A 26362-nucleotide genomic window follows, 5' to 3' on the forward strand; every position below is an offset into this window, starting at 1 on the left:
AATTATTAAAAAGGCCTTTGAAAAAGTTTTTCTGTGTTACAAATAATAGATTCTCATATAAAACTCTCTTTAATAATATCACAAATATCTAGATGTCTCTCTGATAAGACAAATTTTATAAATATATCTCTCTTACAAGACTCAGAAGTGAATCTCAGTATCAAGTTAGAAAAGAAGAATAATAAAGACTCTGAATCATCATAAGACTCTTTTTATAACATGTTCTGAGATGAACTTCTTCTTCTTCAAATGTACTCAATGATCTATTGAATAAAGAATTCATATATATTAGTAACTCTTTTATCACAGCCTCTATTCTGTTTGTAAAGAAATCAGATGAAGAACTTCAATTCTGCATGAACTATCAAGAACTGAACAGATTGACAAAGAAGAACTGTTATTCTTTATCTCTTATTAATGAAACTCTAGCTTGCATTGAACAAGCTTAATAATTTACAAAGTTAGATATTATCACTGTGTTTCATATGATTCATATCACTGAAGAAGATGAGTAGCTTACAGCATTCTGAACACAATATAATCTCTTTGAATGAGTAGTCACACTCTTCAGACTGACTAATACTCTCAGTACATTTCAGAAGTATATTAACTAAGCACTCTGAGATTTCCTTGATAAATTTGTATCTATATATCTTGATAACATTCTCATCTTCACTGATGAGTTCAAGAAAGAATATCAAGAACATGTATGAAAGATATTACAATGACTATGAAAAGCAGAACTACTGATAGATATAGACAAGTGTGATTTTGAGATTAAAAGTACAAAATATCTAGGCCTTATCATAGAAGCTGATAAGAGAATCTGAATGAATTCTGAGAAGATCTCTGCTATTCTTGAATGAGAGGCCTCACACACTGTGAAAGATGTATAAAGTTTCATCAGATTCACTAACTTCTATCAGTGATTTATACAGAACTTCTCAGATATTGTGAGATCACTTACAGAACTCACTAAGAAATACTCAGTATTTCAATGATCAGCAGACACTGAAGCTGTATTTTTATAAATGAAGAAGATGTTTATTAATACCTCTCTGTGAGATAGTTGTTGAAGCTGATTTCTCTGACTATGGCATAGAAGAAGCTATATTGCAATATAATGATGAAAATGTCTTACAATTATACATCTTCATGTCTAAGAAACTGAGTTCTGCTGAATGCAATTATGAGATCTATGACAAGAAACTTCTCATGATTGTACACTGTCTAAAAGAATAAGACTTCAAACTTTGAAGTGTCTCTGAATTTGAGATAATCACAGATTACAAGAATCTCAAGTACTTCATCACTATCTGTAAACTCACTGAATGACAGATATAATAATCTGAGTTCTTAAGCTGCTTTCATTTTACAATACACTATTATTCTGACAGTCAGAACTTGATGACAGATGCTCTCTTACAATAAGAGCAAGATATATCTTTCAATATAACAGACACTTATTGAATAAACTGAGAACATCAGCTCTTAGATCTGAAGATATTGATTGATCAAGATAAAACAACTTATAACACTATACACACTTCTCTGATTAGAACACTCTCTCTTCAAACTAACACTGATACTGATATCTTCACTTCTTCTATACTGAATGAATTGTGACATATAACAGCTTAAACTGATGAACTTCTTCAAGCACTCACTGAAGCAGTACATTAAGAAGCACTCTGATTTCTCTCAGAACTATGTATAAGAACTGACATCTTGAAATACTTAATCAATGATAATAACACTCTGTGATTCTATGAACAATGTTGAGTCTCTCATTCTGAACCCTTGCACACCCGGATAATGCAAGAGATGCATGATTCTCATATAATCAGTTATTCAGATTATAAACAACTGTATCAAATAATCTCTCAAGAGTTCTACTGACTCAAGATATTGAACAGCATCAGATGTTTTATCTGAAACTATAATCATTGTTTCTTCATTATCTTATGAAAGAACTGTAGAAAAGACCTGCTGAAACTGCTTAATATCTCTGATAAAATCTGATAAGATGTGATAATTGACTTCACTGTTAATCTCTCTGAGAGTAAGAGTTGTAGAAATGTCCTAGTCATCATAGACTGATTGAGCAAGAGTATAATATTGAAATCTTGTAATAAGATGAATACTGAACAAGTCACTGAAGCTTTTCTACAGAGCCTGTTCTATTAAATGCATGAATTACTGAGATTCATAGTATCAGATTAAGACTGTTAATTTGTAAGTACTCTCTGAATAAGAATCTGTCAAGTTCTTAAGATTATATACTGTTTATCAACTGTCTATCACTCTGAGATTGATAATGCATCAGAACAGACAATTCAGACTGTAAAGAATTATCTTTATAAGTTCTGCAATCACTTATAAGATAATTGACATAATCTTCTTCTACATGCAGAGGTTGCTATTAATAGTTAAGATACTGTCTTAATAGATGTAAGCCTGTTCTTTCTTATACACAGTTATTACATGAAAGTGTTAAGTCTTCTAGAGATCACACAGTTCATACTGAACTCTCACAGTTCAATTCAGATCACTGATAATATAGTAATAAAGCTCTGAGATGTCTGCAACTGAGCAGAAGCCTTCATAACAAGTGCTAAACAAGATTAAGAGAACTGAATTAATGTTTATCAAGACTCTGCTGAGTAATATAAAATAGAAGATCTGATATGATTGAATCTTAAGAATATACAGATTATATACTTATCTCACATACTGAATTACTACTATACAAAGTATAAAGTGATAGAAGTTCTAGACAGTCATAACTACTGTCTTGACATATTATCAGAGATTCATGATATCTTTCATATAAGCTTGCTTCACTGTACTGCTATTAATCTATTGTCTTCTCAACTAACTTCTAACTGACAGCTGTCAGAAATCATAGAAGCAGATAACAAACTTGAATGAGAGATTGAAGATATTCTTGATAAGAGATCTCACAGCTGCAGCTGATAATATCTTGTGAAATGAGTTAGCTATAATTATCTGATCTGAACTCTGAGCTCTGTGTTATCTGAGACAGTAGTTCTTAACTGATAAGAACTATATATCTGTGATTCTATATCACTTCTGAAAAGAAGAGACTAATGTGATGAGCTGCACCTGATTAATTATATAGACTATTTCATTACACTTCACAGATTCTGCTGAAAGCTTCAATTCTCAGTCATTAATTCTCAGTTAAAAAACTCATGAAATTTCTATTCTGCTGTTTCAAAGCTTCACTATGTATGCATATAAATATTTACTCTGATCACTGATTTCTGCACTTTCTCTTTCTTTCCTTCTCTAATGTTTTTCACTTTGTTATATAAGATCTATATATTATACTAATCTATTCAGCGTAGGCCTCTTACATACTAAAAGTTTTAATTATCAGTTATTTCTGCTGAAAGCTCTGATTCTTAGCTGAAAACTTATATCAGAGCTTTTATTCTCTTACTCTGAAGCTCTATCTTATATATATATAAGTATCTGTTTTAATTATACTCTTTTTCTTCTCTCTTTTTTTCTTCTCTAATATTTTTTACTTTTATTATATAAGATCTATATCTTAATACTAATCTATTTAGTATAGACTTATTATAATACTATAGTAAAGACTTCTTAAGATCTTTAAAAATATAAAATTATCTCTATAGATTAACTATTATATTTATTAGATTTAAACTTCATTAAATCTATATTAAATCTTATAAAGTAGTAAATATAAGAGAATTATAAAGATAAGAAGAATCTTTCTTATAATATACTTTAATAAGTGATTAGAGCTATCTGAAATACTATAATAGAGAAGTAATTATAAGAACTTATAATAAAGATATCAGCTTACTATCAGACTGTTATATATAGACTGATTATATAACTGTGTCTGAAATCAGAATCAAACTTTACAGTTATTATATTATCTAAAAGTATTACTTCTGATCATAATTTATATTCATTACATTGATCTCAAATCATGTTATTTCAAATATTAAAGATTTCAGATTCACTTTTCAAATAAAAATCTAGTCTTAGATAAAGAATATATTTAAATTCTTAGTCACATTTTCATTCTGATCTTATTATTAAGAATGACATTAAATGAGATTATGAAATCATTTCTCACTTACATAATATTATAATATAGTACTCATTTATTGAAAATTCAATAGAAAGTATTATTAAATATCATTACTTTTCTAAACACAGATTATAATTTATATAATTTTAATTATAAAAAAAATATAAAATATAAAAAAAAATAAAAAATAAAAAATAAAACAAAAACAAGAAAAAATTATAATGAAAAAAAATAAAAATAAAAAAAATAAATGAAAAAGAAAAAAATAAAAAATAAAAATAAAAAAAATCAAGATCACAGAGCTGCAGTACTTTTAAAATACTTACTTCTCAGAGTCTTTACAATGTTTATTATTAACTATATATCTCTTACAGTAAGAGTAATACAGCTGTGATGAGTTATTATCTTAATATTATCTAATAAATAATCAGTATATATCTGTATAAATGTGAATAATTAGAAAATATACACTTAAAAAGTGTGATCAGAGTGAACTCTGCTATCACTTAAATAATATCAAGAATAGAATACTGAAATCAATAATTTCTCTCATTAATTTTACAGATAAGATATGTGAAGATAATCTTGAAAAATATAAAATTCTTTGACTTCTGATAAAAATGAATCTCACAGAGAGACTCTATTTTCATAATATTAGAGACTGAGTATTATTAAAAAGTGTTACTTTTATATAATATATATGCACTTACTGCAGCAATTCACTCTCTGTATATATGACTGAGAGTTATAGCTTTCTTATACTGCACAGCTCTCTCTGAAATGCTGTTATCAGTTTATAACTCACACAGTCTCTCAGTTCAGTATGCACTGTATATATACAGTTCTGTGTACTGAGACTGTATTAATCATTATAATCTGATATGATACTCACTTTTCACAGACTATGTTTTATTTGAGAGAAGAAAGAAAAGATACAACTATTATTTTATTAAGAAGAGAATGAATAATTAGTATTATTAAATATAATTTAATTCATCTGTATTTAAAATTTAATTAGTCTATACTCTTTAATTTGAGAGTTTCTAAGAGTATTTTAATAGTTTTTATATTAGCTTAAACTTAGTGATAAGTTGAAGAAGAAGAGAAAAGAGAGAAGAAAGAAATAAGAATAACTTATCTTTATAATATAAAAATAGAGAATTGCTGTAATTATTCTTTCTAGTAATAAAGATCTGTTTTCTGCGTATATCTCTGATATAGATTATATAATAACTGTATACAAAGAATATCAATAGTATATGTATTGAATAAAGATAATATTACTATATAACACTGTAGCTGTTTCTATATATCTCTGAAAGCTGTTAATAGTTTCTTTATCTCTTTATATTTAATAAGTTAATAATATATTCTGATGCACTTCTTCTTTCATTATCATTATTATTATTATTATTATTATTATTATTATCACTATCATTATCATTATTATTATTATTATTATTATTATCATATCATTACTAGCTGTCTTCTCTGCCTTCACTTCTTCTCAATACTTATTAAAACTAATTATGTTATCTCTCTTCAAATATTCTGTGATTCTGCAGATCATCAAGGCGCATGAGTACTATCACAGATTGAAGAGAGAAAAGAACAAGATATTTAAACATAAGAAGACAGATTGTAAGACATACTATAATGCCTTGAAGAGACTCTGTAAGAGAGTAAAATAATAATAATTTTAAGTAACACTTCTGATAGATTTAAACTGAACTAAGTATAGAAATAATACAGATAATACTATCTATGAGAGATTGAAAAAGAAGATAGTGAAGAGTCTTATACAGTAGTAATAAGATCAGAAGAAGTTCTGAGAATGATTTGAGATCAAGATAAAGAGAGAGAGAGAGAAGAAGAGTATTACTATAAATAAACAGTGATAGAAGAAGATTGAGAAGATATTAAAGTGAGAGATAAAGAAGTCAAAATTAATAAGTTTTTTATTAAGAGATAATGATTTTTAATAACACTTCTATTCTCTAATTGATTAATAGAAGCTGATAAAGAAGAAGAGAATTAAGGTCTTATTCAGATCTTGAATATACTTTATAAGTCCAGAATATGAGAAGACAGCTCTGCTCTCTGTATATGTCAATCTGCTTATCCCTGAGTTGAAACCTGAGACAGCAGATCAGAAAATGCAGGATTTTGAGATGTAGATTAATCTGACTGAGAGAAAGCAGTGAGAACTCTTCTCTGAGAAGACAGTGAAGAGAGATTTTAAGATAATTATCATCTCAGATGAGAAGAAGGAGAAGAAGAATGAGAATAAGAAGTCAATTATAAAGAGTAATGAGAAGAAGAAAGAGAAGAAAGATAATAAGTAGAAAAAGTTTTTTTCTTTTTATATTAATTAGTTATAAGTTTATAACTATTAGTTAATAATTAAAATTAATTTTAAGTTTTCAAAAATTATTATACAAGTTGTAATCAATTATCAATATCAGAAATAATATATATATATATTTTCAACTATTATATCACTATAATGTATAAGTATTAACATTTTTTCAATATTAATATTTATAATATTAATATATTTTTAATGATATTATCTGATAATATAATTTAATAACACTCTCTTTTATAATATTAATATATTTCAAGAAATATAACAGAGATTAATCAAGATTATTTATTTACTTTTATATATTAATAATATTTAATCTGAGTTAGTACTAAAATTATAACTAAGCTAAGAAAGAAGATTATTTTCTCTTATATTAATTCTTCTTATATATATCAGTGATTAGTTATTAAAAATAAATTATTATCTTTCTTAAATTATTAATATATCTTCTGAATTCACTTTTTTCATTTCTTTTACTTTTATTGAAGATTTATAAACTCTTCAAGAAATCACTATAAATTATAAAGTCTATATTATTTATAATTCAATACAGAATACTCTTTTTTAATTATAATAAATAATTACTTCATTCCTCATCTCTGATTTCAGGTTATAAAATTTATGAAAAACTCAATATAAACACTGAGATGAACTATGAAATAATTATTAATAGATTGTATTATAGATTACTAAAGAGTTATCTCTCTATTATAATTACTATAACTTCATTCAGAAACATTTATTATAAACTAATCATAGCTTTAAAGAAATTTTCTAATATCTAAAGTTATCAGAATGCAGATAATAAAAGAAAAATAATTAGAAAATTACTATTAAGCTGATAAGTTACTTTATTAGATAATAATTTTTAATAATACTAACTTTCTAATTTGAAGAAAATTATATGAAAATAATTATGTATCAGTACTCTGATTTTATAACTCTTATCTAATAACTTCTGTAAATAATTACTTTGTATATATATATCTCTGAATCTTTCTCTTTAATTAATTAAAAATTCTGAATTCTGAATACTTCTTTAAATACTTAATTCAAATCTTCATATTTCACATCAATTCTGTCTTTAATTTAATCTTGAAATATACTATAAAGTTAATATATAATATCTAGAATTAGAGTTGAAGAATTATCAAAGAGTATCTCTTATAATAAATATATAAACTAGTATAAATAATCTTATATTTATAAGAGTTATATGTTATTACATTAATAAGAGCTGAACTTATTAAAAAACATTAATTGAATTTAAATCATTGATCAGTAGTTATACTGAGAATTATATAATAGAGATATTAATAACTATAATTAAAAATAACTATTAAGATATTAATCTCAGTCTTCTTATAATTATAACTAATAATACTGTGAATAATTATACTATAATAAAGAGCTTAAAGTAAAAATTAGTTTTATATTTCTGAAATAATAAATAAGATTATATTCTTTATATTATTTATATAATTTAACTTATAATATAAATACTGATAAAGAATCTTAAAATTAAGCTAAAGAATAATAAAATAGCTAATTCTTAAGATAAGAATAAGATGAAAATAATTACTTAAATAACTTTTATATTTATTTTATAAAAGATAATATTTTTTAATAATACTTTTTAATATTGTTTTTTAATAATACTTTTTATAATACTACTATTAATTTTAAATATGATTGACTAATAATTTAAATATTATAGATTTAAAATATTATTAATATAATTTATATCTTCTCTAAATAATAATAATAATTTCATAATATTTAATAAATAAATAAATCAGTTATATCACTGAATATGATACAGAATATTAGAATATAGTAAAGTTTAATATATAAAATAACTATTCAGACTCTTTAATTATATTAAATAATTAATCATTGAGTGTAATACTCTGATTAAAAAAAGATTCAGATATTAAAACTTTCTAATATAAAGTAAACTCAGTTAAAATATATAATTGATTTACTGTTTCAGTTTTATAAGATAATAAAGATAAGTCTTAATTACTTATATATTAATACTGTAATCAGTCTGATAAATATATAACAGTTTATTTACTTATCTTAAGAAGTAATTAAATCACTTAAAAAGAAATTCAGTCTGAGATAATACTATAGTACAGACTATTATTACTATAAGAGATAAACTAGTATATTATTATAGTAAAACTGAATAATCTTTTACAGAGTATTATACTATAACAGCTCTATTAGATCTCTTCTATTAAGTTAATATCTACACTTCTTAAGATTGAATAGAGAAGAAATGAGACTTATATATTAAATTAATCTAAAACTACTATAATATTAACTATCAGAGATTTGAATAAATAGATATTAAAAATATAAAAATAGTGAAATATAATTTTCTAGTAAGTAATAATCTTTAATAACACTTTATATTATATAGAACTATAATACTAACTTTGAAACAGAACTTATATATATTAATTATAATTAAAAATCAGATAAAACTATATACTTATAAAACTGAATTTAATCACTATCTTCAAGATAATTTAATAAATTTATATATCAAATTAATTCTAGAGTTATGAAAAATTATTAAAAATATATATTTAACTATTATACTGATAATATATGATATTCTGATAATTTTATTAATAGAGATAAGAATGAAGTAAAAGTTTAACTTAAGTTAAGATATTTATTACTATTACTGAGAATAATTATAAGAAGAAATAATTAAGAAACTTATAATTATAAAATATAGAATTATTAGATAGTTTAATATTTTTAATTATAGTATATTAAAGAAGTATAGTTTTTATAAGAAGATAAAGAATAAACTTATATAAGAATGTATTTAGTTATTTTATAAGTATTATTAATAATTATTATTAAATTCTGATTATATAAGTAATCACTGAATAAACTGAATAAGACTGAATTTAATCTTCAATCTCAGTTATATTCTAATTTTGAAAGAATCATTATTTTTTACAGTTTATTCTGAGAAATTACTCTCATTTCACTATTCTTGAATTAAATCTAGTCATTTTTCATATCATTTCTCTCAGAAATGGTTCATTTTCAGATTTTTTTGAGACTTAGTCCTGGTGAGACTCACATCAAGAAATGTATGAGACCAGACTAAATGAGACCAAATGTGAAATTTATGATCCCGGCGGCCAGTCTAGTTATATAGATAGATAATAGCTATACTGAATATTAATATAATTCTATGTTAATTCTATGTATTCTGCTTTATAATGAAAAACACACTTAAACATGAGAATGTCATAGATTCCCTCAATGAATGTTAGAATGCCACTAAAATATTAAAGTGGCACTAATGAAAACACTGGGGCATACCTGTGTACAAGTAATCATCAACAATTGCTCTGAGCACATGACTTGGTGATAAAAGTAGTTTAACTAGTGTCATGCCGGATTACTTAGGCAATATGCTGCACAGGGTCTGAGCGTGCTGAGATAAGTCAAAGCTTTCCATTCAAGCTAACCTCACGAGCGTACGCATATGATCACGCTTAAAGAGAGCTTCGACGCAGGCGGTTGTGGATAGTGCACAGTTTATAGAGAAGTAATGGCATGCTATTCCAGCATTCCTTACCTTTGAAAGTGATACTGTGAGCGGAGTGCTCACTCATTCGGAACAGCCCAAATCAGCCGCTCAGCAAGCAGCTTTTAATTTTTGCATAGTTACGACGACAACCTAAGGTAGGCCCTAGCAACGCAAGCCAGCATGAGAGTCTTGCTCCCTCGCCTGCCTGAAGAACTGGCCGTGACTATCTCACGCCAATGGCCATGGAGAGAGCTCCAAATCCGACAACTCGCGTGCCTGTTAAGTGTTAGTCTCCGTCTACGAACAAAATAAAAATGCCACCTAGTCCTAGACTGAACAGCTAACTAGCTCTGTTTGTATATCTCATAGCCCGATCTTCCATCTCCGCCAGCCATCATAGTCCACGGTCCCCGGGGTTCGGGGAAGTCAAGCATCCTAAACGCATTGCTAACTGCGTATAACGAACTTCCGCCAGTGGGTACGCGATCTAGTAGTGACAGCGAAGAGTTAGATGTTAATGGAGATGGAGATGGAAGCCGCTGCGCTATACTACCTTACGCCGTCGTGAAGTGCGCGGAGTGTATAACCGTGCGACATCTACTGGGCAGAATTGTGGCAGTTGTTATATCAGGCGCATGTGCGTCAGCTTCGTTCCCGGACGAGGATGCGCGGCGGCGTTTTACGGAAGGTATCCGCGCCAGAGCTAGGTGTGACCATATCAGTTCGCTGCCGGGCGTGCTCAGGGACGTTTTGGATAGCGCTGGGTGTGAAAAATTCGTCCTAGTTATGGATGGTGTGGATGGTTTAAGGGAAGGGGGCCAGATGCTCTTTGCTGCTCTGGGGAGATTGGCTGAATTGGTATGTTAGCACAGTGTACCTTTTTTTTTTTTTGCCGTGAATGATTTTTCCTCACACTCGTTGTAGGTCCCATCAATATGTGTGGTATTCGTCATGAGATCTTCTCCACGACCACTTTTGCTGCAAGTTGCCGGAATTCCCCATATTTATCATCCCCCATATTCGCGGAACGAGGCCATTTCGATACTTGCGGCCTCCCAGCTACCTAAATTACCCGGATTACCTACAGATACCGCAATGAGAATATATCCACCTTTCATATCAACTGTCTATGACTCTCTCATTGGACCAACCGCCAGTACCATTCCAATTTTCCAATCTGCGTGCGAGAAACTCTGGCCGCGGTTTGTTTCTCCAATAACCAACAACGAAAAGCCTCCGGGATTGAACCCCAGTGCTCAGTGGGACTTTTCTCGACTCCTTGTTAGAAATAGGGCTTTATTCCAACACCAGGGTGAAGAGGTGCTGGTCCATCGCATCACTACGAATGAAACACTTATTTTGGCAAACAACGCAACAACTGTTGCTTCGTCTGTCCCCCTCTCATCATCTCCATTTCCCTCGCTCCCCTACCTCCCAACTTTAGTCCTCACCTCAGCTTTCCTGGCAGCCCACATCCCGCCCCGGCTCGACACGATCTTCTTCTCGAAATTCTCCTCGTCCTCTCTTTCCGCCCGCAACAAGCGTGCCCACCATCGCAGACGCCTAAAAGTTCTCTCCCAAGCACAAGCCCAAGAGCAAGACCTAGACACCGCAGAAGCCGCAGCAGCTACGCCGTCAAAATCCCCGGGCGCCAGAAGACGTAAATCAAAACATACAAAGATCACAAAATCAGCCCTCTCCTCCGCGCTAGCATCATCATCCTCATCCGGCAATACTGGCGCAGGTTTCATAAACCCGCGACCGTTCCCCCTCGAACGCCTCCTCGCCATCTACCGCGCCATCGACCCAAACCCACCCGCCGCACCGACTGCGAGCAAACCCATCGCTGACACGATATATCCAGAGCTAGCCACGCTGCAGCGGTTACGCCTCCTTGTACCTGCCTCGTCGGCAGCGGGCGTAGACGGCGCAGAGAAGTGGTGTCTTAATGCGAGCGTGGCGGTTAGTTCTAACTCTACGGGCCCGAGCGAGTGGATTGCGGACATGGCGAGGGAGATTGGGGTTGAGGTTGGAGAGTATTTGGCTGGAGGGCTAGATTGAATAGGGAGGGGAGTAGTAGAGGGGGGTATGAATTGAATTCCATTTTGGGTGATATATAATTTGGGGGCGTTTATTGGGACCATGCCATACATACATGGACGGCAGGATTAGGTGCATTTGCGTCAAAAGGTAGTCGTTCTTACTTTTCTTCCCACCTCTATACCTCAGTATTCTATTGAACAACTTGCCAACATATATTTATACAATATATACAAATAGACAGGATATTCCGATATGTTTTATTATACCCATGAAGCTCCAAGTTCCGCGGCTAGGGAAGTACTTTACGATCATCCAAATTCCTCACACAGCTCTTCAACATCCTCTACTTTCATCATGGATGAAATTGAATTGCATTACATTAGTTATTCACTGTTTTCTGTCCTAAAAAGCCCAGATACCTCCGTTTCCCTTCCCTGGATGTTTAATGCATTTCACTTGGTAGCCTCCCCCGCCCTCTCCTCCTGTCCCCTTCACTCCCTAACAACCACTCCGTCGTATCCATTTGCTTATGGGCACCGCTTGCAAGCAGGCTATTGTTAAATCTCATATTAGTTTCCTGCATTTATGATGAAATGAAAATACTCCAGGATGGCTCAATTCTTACAGTATTAAATTTAACGGTAGCAAGACAGGCAAGGTCCAATAATGGGATATCTATTGTCGCGCAAAAAGATTTTTTAGCTCTACGATCCTCATGTCCACAAAAATGCGGGACGCTGAAATCTGTCAGGGGAAGGAAAATAAACGAAAGACGAAAAAAAAAAAAAAAAAAAAAAAAAAAAAAAAAAAAAAAACCATACTGAGATCCGCCATTGGCGGCAGCTAGAGCGCATATAGCATTGTAGCGGGCCAGCGATTTAATGCATGCTGTAACTACAGGCGGTTCCACATCCTATACTGTAATGTAATCAACCACCCAACGCCCGCGTACACCCAACGCCCACCCAATCTTCATTTTTTCATCTATCTTCAAACACTTACAACATGCATCATGAAGCAGTTATACAAGCAGCAATTGATGATTTGAATATATAATTGATTCCTAATTACACTGAGACTGTTAAAAAATATGAAATCAGTTAATATACATTATCACAGCAGTATAGAGATATTCAAATATTAAAAAAGAAAGAAAGCTCTATTCACTGTAAAAATCTCACAGATTTATAAGAAGAACAGCTTCTTTTTCATATTAATTAATTAATAGATTATAGTTTTTCTTATACATCTTAAATTCTTCATAATCTTATTATTAAGATTCTAAAAGTATCTATTAAAATTAACTGAGTATTATAATTCTATCAGTGTTATAAGAATATAATTAAGTTACTCTATCTTTGAAATATTAATTAAAAATGCAAAATTGTAGATAATTTAATATATTTTAAGTATTATTTTAATCTTATAATAGATTTCTTTCTTCTACTGATTTTTTACTTCTTATTAATTAATTTATAACTACAGACAAAAATTACTTAATATAATATTAAACTCATAAATATTTATAACTTTGATAAGAAAGAATTTCTATTAAAACTTATTTATACTCTTAAATATATTATATTAATTACTTCACTTAAATCAGACTATATAATAGATATCAGTTAAAATAATAGTTAAGAATTTATAATACTATTTATTTTAATTTATATAGATAAAACTTCACTTTTATCTACTCTTATATATTATAAAAAATTAAGAGATATATAAAATACTTAACTGAAGAATTTTAATAATAAAAAGAATCAGATCTACTTTACTACTTCGGTATATAAATGAAGTAATAATAAATATAAATTAATATAGTTAAAGAAGATTTTTGAATCTCTTATAAAAAAGAAAGTAAAATATAGATATAAACTTCTTATATTAAATAATTACTTCTTTTATATTAATATAATATTTATTAATTATACAGATTATTATTAAATTCTACTTATTATTTTTTTCTCTTATTTTATACACTGATTACAGTTACTAAATATTGAAATATTTAAATTATTAAGTAAATTATACTTCAATCAACTGAATAAATAGATAAGAACTGAAATAAAATTTATATACACTATAAAGAGATCTTTTTAACAGCTATTTAATACTGTATAAAAGAAAGTAGTTATATTTTTAAATATTATATCTATATTTACTACTACTAATTTATATTTATTTAATTCAGAATAAGTTTTTAAAAAGCTTGTAATACTGTCTTATATTCTCTTAGATATATAATATTAATCAAGAATCTCTACTTTCATTATTAATATATAAAAATTAATAAAGTAAGTTAAACTAGACTGACTGTGTAATTATGTCTGAGATTAGAATCAGATTCTTTAATAGTTTTATTATCAATTTAACTGATCTCATTACACAGTTTTAACATTAAATAGTAGTTTTATACTGTTTCAGTGAGACTTACTGTCTACTCTTATCATATTTTTCAAATGAGATTATGATTTTCACTTCTCAATTTAAATTATTTTTATTGCTTTAAATGACTTTAAATCTCATTTAAGTATTATCAAAAAGCATTACTTTTTAAAAAATTAAAAATAGTCTAAAAAAAACCTTAAAATGTCTAAAAATAGTAACTTTATACTAAGAATGAGACTAAATGAGATCAAATGAAATCACTTTCTCATTTTTTTTAAGTGATGGTTTCATTTTAAGATCTGATATATAGTTACTTTGCATGTTTTTTTAATAACTACTCTCAGCAGAATTCATATCAAGAAATGTATGAAATCAGATTAAATGAGATTAAATATGAAATTCATAATCTGTAAGAGTAAGTACTCGCAGACAATTATTCAGATGTTTGCAGCTTGGCGTGATATGTACTGCTAACTACTAGAAGTATTTATAATAGAAAGATAAAATGTAGAGATCAAATGTATAGTAGTATTCAAGCTGAGTTATGAATAGTATTCACAAACTTCAGTCTATATAGTTGTGTGTAGTCAAGAGCTGCTAATTCTATTAATTACATGAGAGATAGAAATAGAAATAAAGAATTCACAAGAAGTGAAATTTCTTATATACTTTTCCCTCTCTAAGACTTCATCTGTGAAGTCTTTCACTGAGTAATTTCATAGAATCAGCTGAGCACTGCAGTGATACTCACTAAAAATCCTTCACATTTATAAAAAATCTCAGTGAGAAAAAATCTCTTGTTACTATAAAGAGAAAAAAGTCTGTCACTTAGTTTCTTATTCTATAAGATTCTTTGTAATCTACAGATTCTTCTCTGACTATTACACAGATTTATCTCACATCTTTCATATAGAACAGTTCTGATTAACTCTCAATTATTTTTATAAGATTCTTATGTAATTATCACACAGATTCATCTTATAGATAAATCACTCTCTGTGAGATCACTCTTATCAAAGAGAAGTATTTACAGATTAATCTTTCACTTATTCTTATAAATCATTATTCTTTAACATTGTAGAATTGTGAGAAATTTTTCATTCTTTCATCAACTCTGTAAAATTATAGAATTAAGATGTCTGTGATCTGCAATCATTTTTTATAGTTATATAGAAAGATTCAGATCTGTAATTTATAATCACTCTTTATTTACTAGAGTAATCTGACTATTCTGCAGAATCATTCACAGTGTAAGTAAATCTTTCTAGAGTAGTATAAATATCTCAGATCTGTTCATGAAATCTTATCTTCTTTTTTCTTTTTCTATAACAGCTCTTATTCTTATAAACTGTGAGTATTCTCATTCATTTATAAAGTGTTTTTACTTAGATGATAGAGAGAGAGTGTTTCTGACAATATCTGTATATTAATTCAAGAACTTCTTAAGAATAAAATTTTTTTTAATTTCAATATTTTTATAAATAATATCTGATTACTGCTGAGCTTCTTATAAGTATCTCTGTAACTTCTCTAATCACTTTTTATTAGCTGATGAAGCAGAGATATCACTGTTTACAATAGTATCTTTATCTCTCTCAGTCTTATCACTGTATCTGATCTTCAGATCAGTAGTTAATTTCATATCTCTCTCAGATCAGTCTCTGACTTCAAGCAGTGCAGTCTCTCTCTTTACTGTAAGTCTTCTTATAAGTAATTTCTTACAGACTCTAGCTAACAGTTCTTGTAAAGCTCTCAGTATTATCAGTGTCTTCTACAGCTCTGCAGATCTATGATCACTCTCTCTCTATCTGCACAATCTCTGATCAGGCATATATAAATATGTCTAGGTTTTCTATTAATGATTCTCATACTGCAGTGCATTTCTGTAATCTCATTATTAATAAGAGATGAGTTTCTGAGTATCTGTAAAATCTGAGTAATCAAGACAATACAAATGTCATAAATTCATGATAAGAGTTAGTCTGAGCAGATGACCTCTCTCTTTATATTTCAATTATTTTCAGACTGAATACTTCAGTATAACTGAAGAAGTGAACACAGCTTTGTAAAAAGTATCTGATCACACATATAAACAGTCAGTTCTCAAGACTCTGTTATAATTATATATACTCTAGTATTCAGCTTCTCTGAAGTCTGTGCATTTCTGACAGTCTTTATATCAAATGTAACAATTATCTGTACTGTAGATATAATACTCTCTGCTTCTTTAAAGAAGAAATTAATAGTTGTGAAGAAATTAAGTATCACAGATATTAAAAATATAAGTGTGAGTTTTCTTTGTTTTTTCTTTATTAGTCTTTAAATTGTGTTCACAGCTCTGTTTCTGTTTTCTTGTTTTTTTTTTTTTTTTTTTTTTTAGCTTTAATAAGAACATGATTTCTTCTTCTCTTTATATATACTGTGAACTGTTCATCTCAGTAGAAACTCATCATCTTGTAAACTAGAATTTGTAAATGACAGTGTTAATATCTTTATTACAATCAGATTCTTAGCAAAGACTGTATTATTCTGACTTATCAGAATTCATAGTATGAAAGTCATGTCTCAGCTTCTGTAGATGTCTTATCTACTCAGATGATTTTTAAGTGAACTCATTTATCTTATCAGAATACTCTTATCACTGAATCTTGAATCAGAGCTCATAATCTCACTTCTCTGAGTTAATAATCTCTTTAATCTGATATTCTCTTTCACTCTCTAGTGCTTCATAGACAGAGTGATGAGCTACAGAGTTCTCTTCTAAGAATTTCTTATATTCACAGAGTAAAGAAACATGAAAAACATTGTATATCTGTAACTTAGATAATAGTTTCAATCTATAGAACTATAAGCTAACTTTCTTCACAATCTTATAAGACTCTGTTCATAAGAGATTCAGCTTCTTACTAGATCTTTATATAATGATGTTTTCTAAACTCAGTCAGACTCTATCATCTTTCTCAAAACTCTTTATAATATGCTTGAAGTCATAGTATCTCTTCTGATACTCTTGAGTATTTCTCAAGAATTTACAGACTTTCTTTTGAATCTTCTGAAATCTCTTAACTTATTCACAGATATTATCACACTCTATAGTATACTCTCACAGGTTTATCAAGATTATCTGTAAATGAGTCTCAGTGAGTATCTCAAAGAGGGTTTTATCTGTGCTGACATACTTTGAGTTATTGTATATAAACTCTGTAAGTGATAATCAATACACTCAGTTATTCTGATTATAATTGACAAAGCACTGCAGATACTATTTTAATATACTTATCAGATATTCTATCTGATCATCTGTCTGTTGATAACAAGCTGTACTTAGATTTCATAAGATCTTCAGTATAGTTATCAGATTAGATCAGAACTTCTCTGCAAAGATTAATTCTCTGTCTAAGATAATATTCACAGATAATTCATACAACTGAATCACATTATAAATGAAGATATAAGTCAAATTCTTTAACTTCAAGTTCTTACAGATGAGTATAAAGTATGCTATCTTAATAAAGTAATTCACTATCATCAGCACACTGTCAAAGCAGGTATTATATATATTCTTGCTTTCAGAGAGATTTATAAGAGTATTTATTTCTAGCTATTCTCAAGATTTCTGCAGAATGAGTAGAGAAGTAAGTTCTTCATATAATCTGAACTACACTATCTATGAACTCTGATAAATAGTATAAGAATTCACTATCTTCTTTATAAGTTCTTACATCTTCAGTCAGAAGTATTTTCTTATAAGTAACTTATGAGTTCTAGTATTTATAAAATAACTCACTAGAGAAGAGTCATGATATCTTTTAATGAGTTCTATGTATAGAAACTTATTCACAGATATATAAATTCAGCTCTCTCTTTACAAGAGATTATTTAAGTCTCTTTAATTCTTTATTTCTGCAGAATTGATCTCTGTTGTAAGCAGTTTCTAAATATACTGAGTATATTCATTCTTCAGTTACAGTTCAGACAATCTGAATAGAAGATCTTATAAAGACTTATACTCTGTTTTCTCTTATATCAGGTTTTCTACAGTGCTTCTCAAAGCTTATAATCTCTTCAGATTATAGATACTCTCTTCAAGAATTCTTATAAAGATTTTCAGAGTGTTGACTCTCAGTGTTATAGAGAGTAGTTATACAGACTTCTTCTCTCTCTCTCTTCTCTTCTCTTATAAGAAATTAAAAGACTCTTCAGTTAATCTCTTTATAATACTCAGTTTAAGCATTCTGTAAAGCTTTTCTGTCTTCTCTAGTCTCTCTATATCTATTATCCTGATCTTCTTAACATAGTCTGATCTGTAAGAGAGTCTATTCACTGAGTTCTTAGTTTTCTTAATATATTCTATCTTAAATCAGAACTCACTCAGTCTCTAAGCTTATTAAATCTGCTACTGTGAGAGTTTCTTGATTGAAGTAAACTATTATAAGCTATTATAATCAGTTCTAACAGTAATCACTGTTATAAGACTCTTAAAGTAGTGATATCAGTAATAGAAGAATTTCATCATTATAAGAAGCTTCTGATTATAAATATTATAGTTAATCTCTGTGAGTTGCATCTTCTGTGAGAAAAAGATCACTGAAACTCAGTTCTCATTTAACTATAGTTGTAAGACTATTTCTGAAATTGTAAAGAAGAAGACATCTATCTTTAATCTAATTAAGAGTAAGAAATCAAAGTGAAATAGTATTACTGTGTCTGTGAATATCTGTTTTAATCTTATAAAGACTCTATGAGCTTCTAAGATAAGAAAGTTCTTACAGTTCTTTCTTCTTAATAATCTTTTCATTCTCTGTTTATAAAATGATTTCTTCTTATTTTCATTCTTCAGCATGTCTATAAGAGTTAAGAAGATTCTTACAAACACAAAGATAAATTATCTATAGAAATTCACAAAGCTCAGAAAGATCTGAATCTCATAAATACTAGTTAGCTTCAGTCATGATAGAATAGTCTCAATCTGTGAAGATTTCATCTGAATATTATCTGTGATAATTATATATTCTAGAAAATTAATCTGATGAGTACTGAAGTTATACTTTACAAGCTTAATATACAGTTCTATCTTATCTAAGATCTTTAATATACTTTGTATATACTCAGTGTGTTCTTTCTTCTTCATAGAGTATATTATCACATTATTCAGATATATTACTATGAAGATATTCAGATATATATAAAGTGTTTTATTAATGAAAGACTGAAATATCACAGAAGTATTAGTCAGATTAAAAGACATCACTAGATATTTAAATAATTTCAGTGCAGTTCTAAAGACAGTCTTTCATTCATTCTCAGACTGTATTCACAGCTATGTATATATATTAATCACATTCAGTTGTGTGAATATAACAGCTCTCATAAGACAGTTGATTACATTCTTAATCAGAGATAGAAAGTAATGACTCTTTATTATCTTAAAGTTCAGATTATAGTAGTTTATACATAATCTAAAATCTTCATTCTTCTTCTTCATGAATATTACAGAGACTTCTGCAGAGATCTGTGAAGATTGAATAAAGTTATTCTTCAGATTCTTCTTTATATAGATCTGTAAAATCTCTGTCTCATAATAAGAGAGCTTATAGATTGATTCTCAGAAGAGTTTCTGCTCTTCTATTAAATCTATTATCAGATTCTTCTTACAGTGAGAAGAAAGCTCAGCTGTCTTTACTGAGCTGAATATCTCTGTAAGATCTCAGTACTTCTTTAATATCTGAAGCTCAGTTTTCATGACTGCAAAGTTCTCAGATATTTGTAAAGTTATTATATAGATAAGCTTATCTTCTCTAATCAACTCTACAGTATCAACTGATTCTATCTCTATGAGTAAGTCTGTTAACACTGATCAGAAGTATAAACCTGACTTATAGACAGTTATGTGTGAATTATGTCCTTGAAGTTATATAAGTTTCAAGTATATATCATCTGTGATATTTATAATAATCACAGTTTCTACAAATCTTCTTCAGATTCTGAAGAGATCTTGTAATTTAAAGATAACTCTTATAAGTCTCTCAGCTCTTAGATCTGAGTTCTCACACTCTGCTTATTATAAGAGTAGATTCTCAGTTTTCATTATTCAGCTTATTTACTCTGTGAGCTTTAGAGACACTACAGTAACCTGAGATTCTAAGTTCATCAATACTTTTTATACTTGTGAGATAGTAGTACTGTAGTATAGTCTCTCTCTATAAGTAAGCATTTTCATCAGAGAAGCCACAGATTCAGATATCAGCTTTAAAACTCTTAAGAAGACTGTTGCTGACTTTATCTGTAACTTCTTAAATTTCTATTTTAGTTTATCTAAACAGTTTATATGAAGATATTCTGATTTAGAATAGATAAAGTAAAGTCTCTTTTGCTTAATCTCTCTGTTATACACTCTATTCATAGAAGCTTATAAAGCTCTCTCTCTTTACTTAGTAATCAGATATAAATCTCTCTATATCTTATTATCTTTCTCTGATAAATCTGTTCTCTGTTATTCTGACTCTTACAGAGCTGATCAGTGATTCACTCTTTACAGATCTATGACTCTTACAGTAATTTATAAGTGATGAATAAGAGTTATCAGTTTCTTCAGAGTTAAGAACTTAGAGTCTTACTTAATAAGCTTATTCTACATATCTTTATTCAGTTTCTTTATAAATATCATTATTCAGATCTTGTTTCAGAGCTCTGTTTTCACAGATCTTAATTTATATCATAATTTTATAAAGTACTATAAGTAGTCTTTATCAGATTTCTTATCTTTTTTTCTAATATTAATAATTATAGCTCAGATGTTCTCTGTTCAGTTTACAGAGTCTCTCAACTTATTCTTTAGATAGATCTTGAGAATAGATTAGCAGAATCTCTTATAATCATTTTCTAGATAATTCAGTCAGTTCTTGACTTCAGTGTAGTAGAGATCTGTCATTATATAGATAACAGCTTCTTCATCTTTTATATCATATAGTCAGACTTATAAGTCAATTTTAAATACAAACTTGCAAAAGCTTTTATAGATTGTAATTTAATAAGTGATCTTAAGTGATTACAGCTTAAGAAAGTTTCTTTTCAGTTCATAGATATCTCTGAAGATTATGTCTAAAGACTCAGTTTAAGAGTGTTTATAAGCAGTAAGTATTTCTTGTAGAAAAATAACTTAATTCTGTGAGAGATACTCAAGAATGTTCTTTACTGAGATTGATTTATTCATGAATTTGAAGGATTTCTCTGTTATAGATGTAGAGAATGATATTTTATAAGTGATTAATAAGTTCTCTAAGACTTCTTTTATAAGAGTTATTCATAATTCAGATGACTGCTTCTGAGTATCTGCAGTAGAGTTCACAGAGATTGAAGTATATAAGTTTCTAGTTCTTTCAGTCATAATAAGTAGTTACTAACTGACTGAGCTTTATTATTATTATTATTCTTCAATTATAGATGTATGCAGTCAGAGACTATGACATCTACCTGAGAATCTTTAGTTCTCAGGGTTTTTCCTATATCTGTAAAGTTAACTATTATACATTCATCAATTTCAGATATGCAAAATCAGAAAATTCCAGCTCAGAATACAAAAACTGTTTACAAATTGCAGTGTTTTAACATCATCTCATACTTTGAAACCATTTGACAATATCATGACAAAGGAAAAGAGAACACAGTCTTAAAGATAGACACATTAAATAGATAGACAGAAAGAAATTGAAAGGAAAAGATAAAATAAAGAAAGACTGTAACAAAACAAATTATTAAAAGATAGTATATAGCTGTTTTAACAGACTATATCTGGTTGATTTCCTCCTCTTCATATTCAGATAATGCTGAATTTAGTCATTTTCTTGTAGCTGCTTGAGTTTCTGATAGAAAGTCTATTAAGTATTTAATTCCTGTCTCAGTTGAGAATAAGAATCTCATATTTAATTGATTTAGATCATACTTCTCTTTCAATCTGGCTCTGAGACTATTGTATAATGCACAGTGCATTACAATATGCTCAGGATTCTCATTTGTATTGCAGAATGAGCATTCTATTGAGTCAAATCTATCATCAAATCTTTGTATATAAGATTTGAAATAGCCATGTCCTAGTTTCAGCTGTATTATAGATGAGAATATTTTCTTTTTACATTTAATTGAACAAGATTTCCACTTGGGTTTTGTTTCAAATCTTGAATAATGTATACTCTTCTTTTGTTTCTGCCAGCTTTCATTTCACTTGTCTAAACAAGATTCTTTTATTTTTCTCTTTATAAAAGACCAGGACACAATTCTTTGAATAGATCTGCTTAATTCTGCACTCTTTTTTGCAGCTGAATCAGCCAATTCATTGTCATGAATATTCATATGAGCAGGAACCCAGTGCAGATGAATTATCAGCTTTGATGTTCTTCTCTTTTGAATTTTCAAAATAGAGTTTAAGATCAGTTCAAGATTCATTTGACCATTATGAATCTGACTATTTCTAAGTCTTTTTAAAGCAGCTTGACTATCAGAGAATATCCATGCCTCTTTCAAACAATTTCCTCTTTTATAAGATTTTATTTCAATGAGTTTGAAAGCTTTCACTATTGCAAATAGTTCAGCATCAAAGACTTCACATTCAGAGCCTAGATTCCAGAAATCTGAGATAAAATTGATATTATCTTCAGTATAAGCAATGCCTGCACCTAATCTATTCAAGTTCTCATTTTTTGAGTCATCTGAATAAATCAGAATAGAGTCCTTTATATTGATTGTAGAAATTCTCTTCAAATGCTGTTCATATTCTTTCTCTTTTGATAGTTCACTTATTTATAAGTCTATAAGAGATTCAAGCTTTTCTCTTCAGGGAGATAACTTCTCATGATCAACTTTTTCAACATTTAAAGAAGAAAATTGATTTTTAATCAGAGAGTATAGTCTGTACAGTTGAGAAGGCATTTTCTTTGAAGAATTATTTTCATTCCAATCAAGAAATCTATTTCAATCCAGTTCATTTCCAGAGTTAATTGATGGAAATGAAGGAGAGACTCTTTCTCTGATTATATGATTTGAGCTCATCTTTACAACTCTCAGAGCATAGTTCATACAGGCCTTTTCAAATCTAATAGCAGGAGAAGGAATTGAAGCTTCAATTTCCATTGCTTTAATAGGAGATGATTTGAATGCTCCCAGAATTCTTCTCAAGGCTCTGTTTTGCAGACTTTGAAAGAGTTCAGTGAAATTCCCTTGATTATTCCATCAAACTTGAACTCCATAATCAGCTACTGATGTAATACAGGCTATATATAACTGTCTCATAGCCTGGAAGAATAGACCTCTCTCTGTATTTGATAGTCTGATTATGTTGTTCAATAGTCTTTCTGCCTTGACAGTTCTTTGTTGAATGTGATATTTAAAATTCAACTTGGAGTTTAACCATACTCCTAACCATTTGACATTTACACTGGGTTTAATCTCTCTATTTAAAAGAGTTAGAGATAGTTCTTTCTCATTGAATCTCGGAAAGAAGTGAATTAACTCAGTTTTATCCCACTGACTGAGCTTGAAATGTAAGAATAAGTGCTTACAGATGATTATTCAGATATTTGCAGCTTGATATGATATATACTGCTAACTACTAGAAGTATTCACAGTAGAAAGATAAAATGTAGAGATTAAATGTATAATAGTATTCAAGCTGAGTTGTAAATAGTATTTGTGAACTTCAGTCTATATAGTTGTGTGTAGTCAAGAGCTGCTAACTCTATTGATTACACAAGAGATAGAAATAGAGGTAAAGAATTTATAAGAAGCGGGATTTCTTACATAATCTCAGTAGTCAGTCTAAGTTAAACAGTAGTAGTATTAAATATCTAGTAATCTTAACTGAGTAATTCATATAAAGAAAAATCTTACTCTTAATAAAAAGATTTTTCTAATAAAGAACAGATAGCTACAGTAAGTTCTTAAAGAGAAGATATTATAAGTATAATAGAGTAATAAGATTATTAAATTTTTTAAATTTATTATTAATATAGTTCTTTTCATCAGCAAAGATATAGATTATATATAATAAAATAATCACTTCTAAAGCTGTTAAAAAAAATAAGTAGACTTGTAAGAAAAATATCAAGTTATAACATACTATTCTTAAGAAATAGAAGAAGACAGATATTATATAAAAGAGAATGAAGTAGAAAACAGCTTATCAGATAGTAAAGTAGTAAAAAGATATAAATAAGACTGTAAGAGTTACTTAACAGTAGATTGAAAAGAAGCTTAGAGATATAAGAAAGACTTAAAAGTAAAAAGAGAAGAAAGACTAAGCTACTGTATAATAATAATCACAGTTAAATAAGAAAAAATTTAAAGAATTTAAAAATCATCTTTCTAATTAGAAAAGTAAACTCTTAATTTTATAAAGAGTGATTAAATTATATTTTCAGAGCTCTATTAAAATATTCACAGATTCACTGCTGAAGAAATCTGATAATATTATAATCTCTACTGATTTAATGACTGCTTACTCACTGAATCTGTCTCTATTCAAGATTTCATATTCTAGATGAGTTATTAAGTTTAATAAATATCTACAGAATTAACTGTATATTTTTATATGTAATTTCTATATATATTTTCATTATATAATATATCACCTTAAAATCTAATTGCATTGTTAAGATATCAATGAAAATATTTCATTATTGTGATGGTGAAATGGCGGGCGTTGGGTGTAAGCGGGCGTTGAGTGGTTGGTCACATTAGATGATTGGTCAAAAATGTGGCTTCCATGGCTCTCTCTACTTAATCCGACTTACAAACCCAATTACACCCCGCAACGACTGCAGAGTCCTTGATCCTGTCGATATGGGCTCTCAATGGTTTGTTTGGCAGGTTTTGTTTTAACTGGTTCAAGACAGAATATATGTCGTCTCGAAAGCAGGAATCGACAGCTCTCTTTATATTATAACTACCCTTCGGACGCACCATGTCATGAACCAGGAAAGGCCGCAAAAACAGGCATGTCAAAGAAGAGATAGCGCAAGCGAGCTTTCTTCCCTCCCCACCCTCTGTAGAAGTTTTGATTCCATAAAAAGAAATATCGTACGTCTAGACGACGATGCCCCCCGCAACGTTGCCAATGTCACTGAGTTGCGTTCTACACTTTGATGCGGTAGACGCAGTCTTGGGATCGACAATATGACGATAGGCGCAAGATCTTGCTCGTAACCCCAGCTTTTAGCTGTATGGCCAGAAAACACCCGCTCTAAGTTTCCCCGCAACATCTGTACTTCGCCCCTAAGCTTTTCCTTGGGCGATGATTCGTTGGCTCCATCATGGACCGGCTGGTGTGGATACCAGAATCATTTTTCGGCCAGACCGTTGTTTTGTCTCCTGTTTGGCCTGCCTGCTATCGCCAGCGATAAAAGAGATGTAGGCCCAATTGGTAATGCGACAAATGACACAAGTTCAAGAGCAATTGCAGTCCAGGATCTTTGGAGGAGTACAAAGGTCTTCTTAGAAGGTCCACATCTGGAAATGGATGCATAAACTCTTGCATTAAAGCCCTTTAGTTCATGAAACCTGTCAGCAAACTGGGCAATCAATCAATTCCCACCAGGCCGGGGGGGTGGCAGTGCTGGATAGATCTTTGGTGAAGTGGCAAGAGCTCTCTCTCTCTCTTTTTCTCTCTCTCTCTTTTTTGAGAAATATCAAACCCGGAAGTGACAAGCCGTCACGCCTCGTTGTCTTGCGTTCATGGAAATCTGTCAAAGGAGCAGATCAGCCAAATATTGCTAGTACCCGTCGAGAGGTGAGCTAGAGCTATATTCCTCATCATTGTGCATTGAAAATGCGGCACGGGGCTTACCCATTCATATCTCCTCTATCTCAAACAAACAAAAGTGAGTAGTTCTTCGTCCGCTTCCAGTCAACA

General features: G+C 29.5%; 1 protein-coding gene across 2 annotated transcripts; it reads left to right on the top strand.

Annotated features, from left to right (window-relative positions):
- Positions 1-9848: 9848 nt before the first annotated feature.
- BDBG_05859 lies at positions 9849-12886 on the top strand. 2 transcript variants are annotated; one of them, XM_031722339.1, is made up of 5 exons: positions 9907-10087; positions 10161-10308; positions 10393-10881; positions 10948-12213; positions 12304-12860. In XM_031722339.1, the coding sequence occupies exons 2-4, from the start codon at positions 10204-10206 to the stop codon at positions 12082-12084; spliced, it is 1731 nt and encodes a 576-aa protein (XP_031579205.1). In that variant the 5' UTR covers positions 9907-10087; positions 10161-10203; the 3' UTR covers positions 12085-12213; positions 12304-12860. The 2 variants fall into 2 exon arrangements, with proteins under 2 accessions (XP_002623685.1, XP_031579205.1); XM_002623639.2 differs by having other exon boundaries at positions 9849-10308; positions 10948-12886.
- Positions 12887-26362: the final 13476 nt, after the last annotated feature.

This window comes from Blastomyces gilchristii, assembly GCF_000003855.2.
Source record: "Blastomyces gilchristii SLH14081 genomic scaffold supercont1.12, whole genome shotgun sequence".
NCBI lineage: Eukaryota > Fungi > Ascomycota > Eurotiomycetes > Onygenales > Ajellomycetaceae > Blastomyces > Blastomyces gilchristii.